Below are 10,704 nucleotides of genomic sequence, written 5' to 3'. Positions count from 1 at the left end.
CCGATCTCCCCGGGGCTGCCGCGGGCGCTGGCGCGGCCGCCCGGTGCCACCTTGGGGACACTGGGGACACTGGGGACGCTGCTGCCCGCCGCCCGCCTCAGCCTGCCCTCCTCGCCCGTGGCCGCCTCGGCGCTGCCGCCCGTGTCCCTTGTCACCAAGGCCACCCCGCCCCGGCTGGCCGGCGCCAAGCCCGATGTCCCCAAGGGCGGCGGCGCCGTCACCAAGGCCAGCGCGGGGGCTGCGGCCACCAAGGGCGGCGCGGGGGTGGCAGTGATGGACAGCAAGGGTGGCACTGTCACCAACGTCACCGGCATGGACAGCAAGGGTGGCACTGTCACCAACGTCACCGGCGTGGACAGCAAGGCCACCAGTGTCACCGTGGGGGTGGCACTGATGGACAGCAAGGGTGGCACTGCCACAAATGTCACCAATGTGGACAGCAAGGCCACCAGTGTCACCGTGGGGGTGGCACTGATGGACAGCAAGGGTGGCACTGTCACCAACGTGGATAGCAAGGCCACCAGTGTCACTGGCATGGACAGCAAGGCCACCAGTGTCACCAACGTCACCGGCATGGACAGCAAGGGTGGCACTGTCACCAACGTGGACAGCAAGGCCACCAGTGTCACAAATGTCACCGGAATGGACACCAAGGCTACCAGTGTCACCGTGGGGGTGGCAGTGATGGACAGCAAGGGTGGCACTGTCACAAATGTCACCAATGTGGACAGCAAGGCCACCAGTGTCACCGGCGTGGACAGCAAGGTCACCGGTGTCACCAACGCCGAGAGCAAGGCCAGCGTTGTCACCGGTGTCACCAGTATGGATGGCAAGGCCACCAGCGTCACCTGTGTGGACAGCAAGGTCACAGATGTCACCAACGTGGACAGCAAGGCCACCAGTGTCACTGGTGTGGACAAGAAGGTCATCGGTGTCACCAACACGGACAGCAAGGCCACCAGTATGGCCACCAATGTCACCAGTATGGCCACCAGTGTCACCAGTGTGGATATCAAGGCCGCCGATGTCACCAGGGCCACCCCGGGCGCTGTCCCCAGGGCCACCCCCGCTGTCCCCGCCGGGGTCAGCCCCCTGGGCGCCGCCATCCTGCGCGCCAGCGCCGACGCCAGCGCCATGGCCACGCTGGCCGCTGTCCCCAGGGCCACCAGTGTGACCAGTGTGACCAGTAACGCCGTCACCAAGGCCGCCAGTGCCAGCGCTGTGGCCGGTGCTGGCGGTGTCACCGTCACGCCCGGGGTCACCAGGGCCACCAGTGCCACCAGTGCCACCAGTGCTGCGGCTCAGAGCGCTCCCAGTGCCACCAGTGTCACCAGTGCCACCAGTGCCACCGGTCCCAGCGCTCCCAGTGCCACCAGTGTCACCAGTGCCACCGGTCCCAGCACTCCCAGTGCCACCAGTCCGGCCAGAGCCACCGGTGTGGGCAGTACTGGGATTGTCCCCAGTGCCACCAGTGCCACCAGCGCTCCGAGGGCCACCAGTATGACCAGTGTGACCAGTCCGGCTCCGACCAGTATGACCAGTTTGACCGGCGCTGCTACTCCCAGTATGACCAGTTTGACCGGTGCTGCGGCTCCCAGTGTCACCGGTGTCACCAGTACCGGCGTTCCCAGTGCTCCCAGTACGATGGTGGCTGCGGCTCCCAGTGCTCCCAGTATGACCAGTGCTGCACCTCCGAGCGTTCCCAGTGCTCCCAGTATGACCAGTACCAGCCCAGCTGCAGCTCCCAGTGCTGCACCTCAGAGCATTCCCAGTGCTCCCAGTATGACCGGTACCACCATGGCTGCGGCTCCCAGTGCTCCCAGTTCCACCATGGCTGCACCTCCCAGTGCTCCCAGTACAATTGTGGCGGCTCCCAGTGCTCCCAGTACGACCAGTGCTGCAGCTCCCAGTGCTCCCAGTTCCACCAGTACCAGCCCAGCCATGGCTCCCAGTGCTCCCAGTACAACCAGTACCATCATGGCTGCGACTCCCAGCGCTCCCAGTATGACCAGTACGACCAGTGCTGCGGCTCCCAGTGCTCCCAGTACCATTGTGGCGGCTCCCAGTGCTCCCAGTTCCACCAGTACCGGCCCAGCCATGGCTCCCAGTATGACCAGTACGACCAGTGCTGCGGCTCCCAGTGCTCCCAGTTCCACCAGTACCAGCCCAGCCATGGCTCCCAGTGCTCCCAGTACAACCAGTACCATCATGGCTGCGACTCCCAGCGCTCCCAGTGCTCCCAGTACGACCAGTGCTGCAGCTCCCAGTGCTCCCAGTACCATGGCAGCGGCTCCCAGTATCACCAGTACCACCAGTGCTGCAGCTCCCGACGCTCCCAGTATGACCAGTACCACCATGGCTGCAGCTCCCAGTGCTCCCAGTACCATTGTGGTGGCTCCCAGTGCTCCCAGTATGACCAGTACCGGCCCAGCCATGGCTCCCAGTGCTCCCAGTACGACCAGTGCTGCGGCTCCCAGTGCTCCCAGTGCTCCCAGTACCGGCCCAGCTGCGGCTCCCAGTGCTCCCAGTACCGTTGTGGCTGCTCCCAGTGCTCCCAGTTCCACCAGTCCCGGCCCAGCCGCGGCTCCCAGTGCTCCCAGTACGACCAGCACCGACGCCGTCCCCATGGACACCAGCGCTCCCAGTGCTCCCAGTATGACCAGCATGCCGCCGGCCGCCGCTGACGTCACCGCTGACGTCACCGCTGAGGTCACGGCCGCCCCCAAGAGCTCGTCGTCGTCGTCCTCGTCCTCCTCCTCTTCCCCCTCCTCCTCCTCCTCCTCGTCCGACTCCGACTCCGACTCCTCCGACTCCGACTCCGACTCCGGGCCGCCCTCGCCGGCCCCGCCCACCGGGTGAGGCCCCGCCCCCTCACGTGGATCCCCTCCGTAGGCCCCGCCCCCTCGCAGGGATTGGGTGGATTCCCGTGCTGAAATGAGGCCCCGCCCCTTTCCGTGCAGAGTGGATCCCCCGCCCCAAAATCAGGCCCCGCCCACCGGGTGAGGCCACGCCCCCTCATGCAGATGAAGTGAATTCTCTCCTGGATGAGGCTCCGCCCCCTCGTGCGGATTGGGTGGGATCCTTTCACGGAATTAGGCCCCGCCCCCACGTAGATTAAATTAATTACCTTCCAGAAATTAGGCCCCGCCCCCTGTATGAAGCCACGCCCCCTGCACGGATTGGGTGAATTTCGCTGTTTAAATTAGGCCCCGCCCCCTCAGGGATTGGATAAATCCCCTTCCCAAAATTAGGCCCCGCCCCCTGCGTGAGGCCACGCCCACTCTCATGACGTGCCAAAAATTAAGCCCTGCCCACTTTTAACACTTGACCACACCCCCAAGCTCAGGCCACGCCCCTTTTGTTTCCTGATTCGCTGACAGCCACAAGCTCCACCCCCAAGTGGATTTACCGAGGCCACGCCCACTTTCATTGGACCCATTTTATTAAGCCCCGCCCATTTTTATTTAGGCCACACCCACTCTTATAAGCCCCACCCTTTCAGTCAGGACCCGCCCACTCGTACCCAGGAGTTTTACATTAGGCCCCGCCCACTTTTATTAGGCCACACCCCTTTAGCGCTTAGGCTCCACCCATATTTTTATTAGGCCACGCCCACTTTTATTAGGCCACACCCCTTTAGCGTTTAGGCCCCACCCATATCTCTATTAGGCCACGCCCACTTTTGTCAGACCCTGCCCTTTTTAGTTAGGCCCCACCCATATTTTTATTAGGCCACGCCCACTTTTGTCAGACCATGCCCTTTTTAGTTAGGCCCCACCCATTTTTAATTAAGCCCCACCCACTTTTTAACCTCACTTATTTATATTTAAGCCACGCCCACTTTTATTGGGCTCCACCCACTCCTGCTGAGGCCACGCCCCCGTTTTCTCTGTTGGGGTCCCCGGGGGGGGTCACGTGACCCATCCAACGTCCCATTTTGGGGTCCCCGAGGCTCCGCCCACCCCTGCCCGGTGTCCCCAAGGCCCCGCCCACCCCTGTCCGGTGTCCCCAGGGTGCCACCCACCCCTGCCCAGTGTCCCTGAGGGTGTCCCCGTGTCCCCAAGGGTGCCACGCCCCTGTCCCAAGGTGTCCCCTAATTAGGGTGCAGTGTCCCTAAGGTGCCAGTGTCCCCAAGGTGTCACCCAGCCCTTTCCCCATGTCCCCAAGTGTCCCCTAATCAGGGTCCAGTGTCCCCAAGGGTGTCACCCACCCCCATCCCCTGTCCCTGAGGGTGTCCCCGTGTCCCCAAGGGCCACACCCACCCATGTCCCGTGTCCCCAAGGGTGTCACCAACCCCTGTCCAGTGTCCCCAGGGGTCCTTCCCACCACCGTGCCCTGTCCCTGAGGGTGTCCCCGTGTCCCCAGGAGTGTCACCAACCCCTGCCCAGTGTCCCTAAGGATGTCACCAACCCCTGTCCCACATCCCCAAGTGTCCCTTAATCAGGGTCCCGTGTCCCCAAGGTGTCACCAACCGCTGTCCCATGTCCCTGAGGGTGTCCCAGTGTCCCCTGACCCCAAGGGTGTCACCCACCCCTGTCCCCTGTCCCTGAGGGTGTCCCCATGTCCCCAGGAGTGTCACCAACCCCTGCCCAGTGTCCCTAAGGGTGTCACCAACCCCTGTCCCCTGTCCCTGAGGGTGTCCCCGTGTCCCCAAGGTGCCACCCACCCCTGCCCAGTGTCCCTAAGGGTGTCACCAACCCCCGTCCCCTGTCCCTGAGGGTGTCCCCGTGTCCCCAAGGGTCACTCCCATCAGTGTCTCATGTCCCCAAGTGTCCCCTAATCAGGGTCCCGTGTCCCCAAGGGTGCCACCCACCCATGCCCAGTGTTCCCAGGGTGTCCCCCACCCCTGTCCCCTGTCCCCAAGGTGCCACCCCCGCTGACCCCGCTGTCCCCGCAGGTCCCCGGGCTCCGCCCCCGCTGTTGCTGCCGTCACCGCCGCCGCCTCGGCCACCGTCACCGTCCCCGCGGCCGCGCCCGGCTCGGAGCCGCCGCCCGCGGTGCCCCCCGAGGGCCCCGCCCCGGGCGGGGCGTGGCCGGGCGGGGCGGCGGCCCCTTCCCCCTATTGGCCGCCCGCAGCCCGGGCTCCGCCTCCTTCCAGCGGGCGGCCACGCCCTTCCTGGCCACGCCCACGCGCGGGGGGTGGAGCCCGCGCTCCCCCTCCTCCCCCTTCCTGCGGGGGGGCGTGTCCGGGGGGGCGTGGCCTCGGCTGGGCGGGGGCGGCTCCTGCCTGCACCGTTTCCACGGCAACCTGGGGGCGGGGCTGGGCTGCTCCGCCCGCCTGGGGGGCGGGGCCTGCATGCACCGCTTCCACGGCAACGTGGGCGTGGCCTCGGTGGCGGCGGCCAATCGCGTCAGCCCCTGCGGCCACCGCGGCTGCTGCTACCACGGCAGGGGCGGGGCTTCGCTGGGAGGGGGCGGGGCCGCGCCGCGGAGCCCCTCCCCTTTCGCCATGACGCCCAGCATGGCCGCCCGCATGGCCCAGTACTCCCAGTACTCCCAGTGCGCCTCCCAGTACAGCCCCGCCTCCTCCCAGTACAGCCCCGCCTCCTCGCAGTACAGCCCCGCCTCCTCCCAGTATAGCCCCGCCTCCTCCCAGTACGGCTCCGGCTCGGCCCAGTTCGGCTCCGGCTCGGCCCAGCTCGGCGCGGCGGCGGCCCAGTACCAGTACCAGTACGCCCAGCTGGCCTCCCAGTACTCCCAGTACTCCCAGTACGGCGCCGAGGGCTCCCAGTACGGCGCCGGCGACGCCGCCCAGTATGCCCAGTACGGCGCCCAGCTGCAGGCTGGGGAGGCCGCCCAGTACGCGGCGCAAACTGGGAACCAGTACGGGGCCGGGGGAGGGGCGGCGGCGGCGGCCGCGGCGGTGAGGGGCGAGCTGGGGCAGCTGGGTGACGCCCGCGCAGTAGCGGGGGAGGGGAGGTGGGATTTTGGGGGGATTCCGGGGGGTTTCCGGCCCCGAATTTGGGGTTTTTAGCCCCGAAGCCGCCGCGGAGGCGGCGCCAGGGGGGCGTGGCTGAGGGTGAAGCCCCGCCCACATCCCCGCCGGAGGCGGAGTCGGCGTCGGCGCTCTCCGGGCTGGGCCCCTCCCCCTGCACGTGATTGGTGGAGGTGAGAGCCGGGGGCGGGGCCCCGGGGAAGGGGCGGGGCTAAGGGAGGGTGGGGGGGAATTGGTGATTTTGGGGTTAAATTCCCTTTTTTGGGGTAAAAATTCCCGATTTTGGGGTAAAAATTCCCGATTTTGGGGTAAAAATTCCCGATTTTGGGGTAAAAATTCCCGATTTTGGGGTAAAAATTCCCGATTTTGGGGTAAAAATTCCCGATTTTGGGGTAAAAATTCCCGATTTTGGGGTAAAAATTCCCGATTTTGGGGTAAAAATTCCCGATTTTGGGGTAAAAATTCCCGATTTTGGGGTAAAAATTCCCGATTTTGGGGTGAAAGTTCCTGATTTTGGGGGAAAATTCCCTTTTTTGGGGTAAAAATTCCTGGTTTGGGGTGAAAAAATTGCCATTTTTTGGGGTAGATTTTAGGGTAAAATTTCCCAAATTTGGGGTGGATTTTGGGGTAAAAATTCCCAAATTTGGGGTAAAAATACCTGGTTTTGGGGTGAAAAAACTGCCATTTTTTTGGGTAGATTTTGAGGTAAAAATTCCCAGTTTTGGGGTAAATGTTCCTGATTTTGTGGTGGATTTTAGGGTGAATATTCCTAATTTTGGGGTAAAAATTCCCAATTTTGGGGTGGATTTTAAGGTGGAAATTCCCAATTTTGGGGTAAAATTTGGGTTAAAAATTCCCACTTTTGGGGTAAAAATTCCCAGTTTTGGGGTGGATTTTAAGGTGGAAATTCCCAATTTTGGGGTAAAATTTGGGTTAAAAATTCCCACTTTTGGGGTAAAAATTCCCAGTTTTGGGGTGGATTTTAAGGTGGAAATTCCCAATTTTGGGGTGGATTTTGGGGTAAAAATTCCCATTTTTGGGGTAAATATTCCCAGTTTTGGGGTGGATTTTCAGGTAGAAATTCTCAATTTTGGGGTAAAATTTGGGGTAAAAATTCCCATTTTTGGGGTAAAAATTCCCATTTTTGGGGTGGATTTTCAGGCAGAAATTCCCATTTTTGGGGTGGATTTTGGGGTAAAAATTCCCATTTTTCGGGTGGATTTCAAGGCTCAGTTTGGGGTGGAATGTCTGGTTTTGGTTGGTGGAGTTTGGGGTGAAAATGTTCGGTTTTGGGGTGGATTTGAGGTGAAAATTCCCAATTTTGGGGTGGCTGTGATGGTGAATTTTGGGGTGAAAATTCCCAGGTTTGGGGTCTTGTTACAAAGTTAGAATTCCCAGTTTTGGGGTGGACTCAGTTTGGGGTGGAATGTCTGGTTTTGGTTGGTGGAGTTTGGGGTGAAAATGTTCGGATTTGAGGACGGATTTTGGGGTGAAAATTCCCAGTTTGGGGTGGCTGTGATGGTGAATTTTGGGGTGAAAATTCCCAGTTTTGGGGTAAAAAAATCTCATTTTTGGGGTAAAAATTCCCACATTGGAGGTGGATTTAGGAGTAAAAAATCCCAATTTTGGGGTGGATCTTGGGATTAAAATTCAGAGTTTTGGGGTAAAAATTCCTGATTTTGGGGTGGATTTCAGGGTAAAAAGTCCCAGGGTGGGGATGGATTTTGGAGTAAAAATTCCCAGTTTTGGGGTAAAAATTCCCTTTTTTGGGGTGGAATTTGAGTTAAAAAATCCCAGTTTTAGGTTGGATTTTGGGGTTAAAGTTTGGAGTTTTGGGATGGACTTTGGGGTGAAAATGCCCATTTTTGGGGTGAAATTTGGGTTAAAAATTCCCATTTTTGGGGTGGACTTTTGGGTTAAAATACCGAATTTTGGGGTGAAAATTCCCATTTCTGGGTTGGTAGGAGTAAAAAATCCCAATTTTGGGGTGGATCTTGGGATTAAAATTCAGAGTTTTGGGGTAAAAATTCCTGATTTTGGGGTGGATTTCAGGGTAAAAAGTCCCAGGGTGGGGATGGATTTTGGAGTAAAAATTCCCAGTTTTGGGGTAAAAATTCCCTTTTTTGGGGTGGAATTTGAGTTAAAAAATCCCAGTTTTAGGTTGGATTTTGGGGTTAAAGTTCAGAGTTTTGGGGTTAAAATGCCCATTTTTGGGGTGAAATTTGGGTTAAAAATTCCCATTTTTGGGGTGGACTTTTGGGTTAAAATACCGAATTTTGGGGTGAAAATTCCCATTTCTGGGGTGGATTTTGGGTTAAAAATTCCCATTTTTAGGATGGATTTTGAGGTTAAAGTTGGGAGTTTTGGGGTGGATTTTGGGTTAAAAATTCCCATTTTTGGGGTGGAATTTGGGTTTAAAATTCCTACTTTAGGGCTGGATTTTGGGTTAAAAATTCCCATTTTTAGGATGGATTTTGGGTTAAAAATTCCCATTTTTAGGATGGATTTTGGGTTAAAAATTCCCATTTTTGGGGTGGACTTTTGAGTTAAAATACCGAATTTTGGGGTGAAAATGCCCATTTTTGGGGTGGATTTTGGGTTAAAATTACCCGTTTTTAGGGTGGATTTTGGGGTTAATTTTGGAATTTTGGGGTGAAAATTCCAATTTCTGGGGTGGATTTTGGGTTAAAATTTCCCGTTTTTAGGGTGGATTTTGGGGTTAATTTTGGAATTTTGGGGTGAAAATTCCAATTTCTGGGGTGGATTTTGGGTTAAAAAGTCCCGTTTTTAGAGTGGATTTCGAGGTTAAAGCTCAGAGTTTTAGGATGGATTAAGTTTGAAAATTCCGATTTTTGGGGTGGACTTCGGGGTTAAAATACGGAATTTTGGGGTGAAAATGCCCGTTTTTGGGGTGGACTTAGGGGTAAAAAATCTGAGTTTTGGTGTAAAAATTCCTATTTTTGGGGTTAAAATTTGGAATTTTTGGGGTGGAATTTGGGATAAAAGTTCCTGGTTTTAGGGTGGATTTTGGGTTAGAAATTCCCACTTTTAGGCTGGATTTCGAGGTTAAAGTTCAAAATTTTGGGCTGAAATCTCCCATTTTTAGGGTGAAAATGCCCATGTTTGGGGTGGTTTTTGGAGTTAAAATTTGGAATTTTGGGGTGGAATTTGGGACAAAAATTCCCATTTTTAGGGTGGACTTAGGAGTAAAAAATCCCAGTTTTGGTGTAAAAATTCCCATTTTTAGGATGGATTTTGGGTTCAAAATTCCCATTTTTAGGATGGATTTTGGTATAAAAATTCCCATTTTTAGGGTGGACTTTGGGGTTAAAGTTTGGAATTTTGGGGTGGGTTTTGGGGTGAAAACTCCAATTTCTGGGGTGGATTTTGGGTTAAAAATTCCCATTTTTAGGGTGAATTTTGGGTTAAAAATTCCCATTTTTCGGGTGGATTTTGAGGTTAAAGTTGGGAGTTTTGGGGTGGATTTTGGGGTGAAAATTCCCATTTCTGGGGTGGGTTTGGGGTGAAATCTCCATTCCTGGGGGTTTCTGACCGGTGCCCATTGCAGGTGGCACCGGGGGGTGACCGCGGTGGCCTCGTGCGGGGTGAGCATCGGGGGGGGAATTTGGGAAAATTTGGGGAAATTTGGGAAAATCTGGGGACATTTCGGGGGGATTTGGGGTCCCTGCCCCGCCCTTTGGGTTGGGTTTACGGGGAAAGTGAAAAAAAACCCCAATTTTGTGGTAAAAAAGTGGAATTTTGGGGCAGGATTTGGGTTAAAGGGGTGGAATTTGGGGTGAAAATTCCCAGGAAAAAAATTCCCATTTTGGGGTGAAAATTTCCTTTTGGGGGATGGGTTTTGGGGTGAAATTTGGGGTAAAAATTCCCGTTTTGGGGTGAAAATTCCCGGTAAAAAAAATTCCCATTTTGGGGTGAAAATTCCCGGTAAAAAAAATTCCCATTTTGGGGTGAAAATTTCCTTTTGGGGGATGGATTTTGGGGTGAAAATTCTGAGCAAAAAGTCCAATTTTGGGGTAAAAATTCCCAGTTTGAGGTGAAAATTCCCATTTTGAGGTGAAAATTCCCATTTTGGGGACAGATTTCTGGGTGGAATTTGGGGTAAAAACACTCAGTTTAAGGGGTGGATTTTGGGGCAGAACTTGGGATGAAAATTCCCTTTTTTGGGGCAGAATTTGGGGTAAAAATTCCCATTTTGGGGCTGGACTTGGGGGTGAAAATATCCCATTTGGGGGTGGATTTTTGGGTGAAAAACGCCCAATTTGGGGGTGGATTTTGGGGTAAAAGCCACCAACTTCAGGGTGGATTTTGGGGTAGAAATGCTGGATTTCGGGGGTGGTTTTTGGGGTGAAAATGCCCAGTTTGGGGGTTGTTTTTAGGGTGAAAACGCTCAGGTTGCAGGTGGATTTTGGGATGGAAACGCCCGCTCTGAGGGCGGATTTTGGGGTAAAAATGTCCTTTTTGGGGTCAGCTGGATTTTGGGGTGAAAGCTGCTGCTTTGGGGTGGATTTTGGGGTGGAACCGCTGAGTTTGGGGGAGGATTTGGGGCAGATTTTGGAGGTGAAAATGCCCAATTTGAGGGGGGATTTTAGGGCGGAATTCTCCATTTCGGGGGCGGATTTTGGGCTGGAATTTGCCAGTTTTGGGGGCGGATTTGGGGGTGAAACTTCCCAATTTGGGGGGTGGATTTTGGGGTGAAATTTTCCAGTTTTGGGGGTGGATTTTGGGCTGGAATTTGCCATTTTGGGGGC

General features: G+C 55.9%; 1 protein-coding gene and 1 long non-coding RNA gene across 2 annotated transcripts; both read left to right on the top strand.

Moving 5' to 3' along the window:
• The first annotated feature begins 133 nt into the window (after positions 1–133).
• LOC120509315 (signaling mucin HKR1-like) lies at positions 134–5,604 on the top strand. Its single transcript, XM_039723802.1, has 3 exons — positions 134–1,892; positions 2,250–2,855; positions 4,898–5,604. The coding sequence occupies exons 1-3, from the start codon at positions 274–276 to the stop codon at positions 5,451–5,453; spliced, it is 2,781 nt and encodes a 926-aa protein (XP_039579736.1). The 5' UTR covers positions 134–273; the 3' UTR covers positions 5,454–5,604.
• A 1,419-nt stretch (positions 5,605–7,023) lies between these two features.
• On the top strand, positions 7,024–8,886 carry LOC120509316. Its single transcript, XR_005629231.1, has 3 exons — positions 7,024–7,240; positions 7,412–7,891; positions 8,096–8,886. It is a non-coding gene; the product is annotated as an uncharacterized LOC120509316 (long non-coding RNA).
• Positions 8,887–10,704: the final 1,818 nt, after the last annotated feature.

The sequence above is a fragment of the Passer montanus genome, unplaced genomic scaffold, assembly GCF_014805655.1.
Source record: "Passer montanus isolate IOZ18808 unplaced genomic scaffold, ASM1480565v1 scaffold500, whole genome shotgun sequence".
Lineage (NCBI taxonomy): Eukaryota > Metazoa > Chordata > Aves > Passeriformes > Passeridae > Passer > Passer montanus.
The sequence above is the reverse complement of the archived record's forward strand: the minus strand, read 5'-3'. Positions and strand labels throughout refer to the sequence as shown.

Bases quoted from the DNA above. Each gene is read 5' to 3' on its own strand.
- LOC120509315 (XM_039723802.1), top strand. From the start codon at position 274: ATGGACAGCAAGGGTGGCACTGTCACCAACGTCACCGGCATGGACAGC. The intron at 1,893-2,249 runs CAGTGCTGCAGC...TCCCAGTACGAC, and splicing joins CCCAGTGCTCCCAGTACGAC to CAGTGCTGCAGCTCCCAGTG. The intron at 2,856-4,897 runs GTGAGGCCCCGC...CTGTCCCCGCAG, and splicing joins TCGCCGGCCCCGCCCACCGG to GTCCCCGGGCTCCGCCCCCG.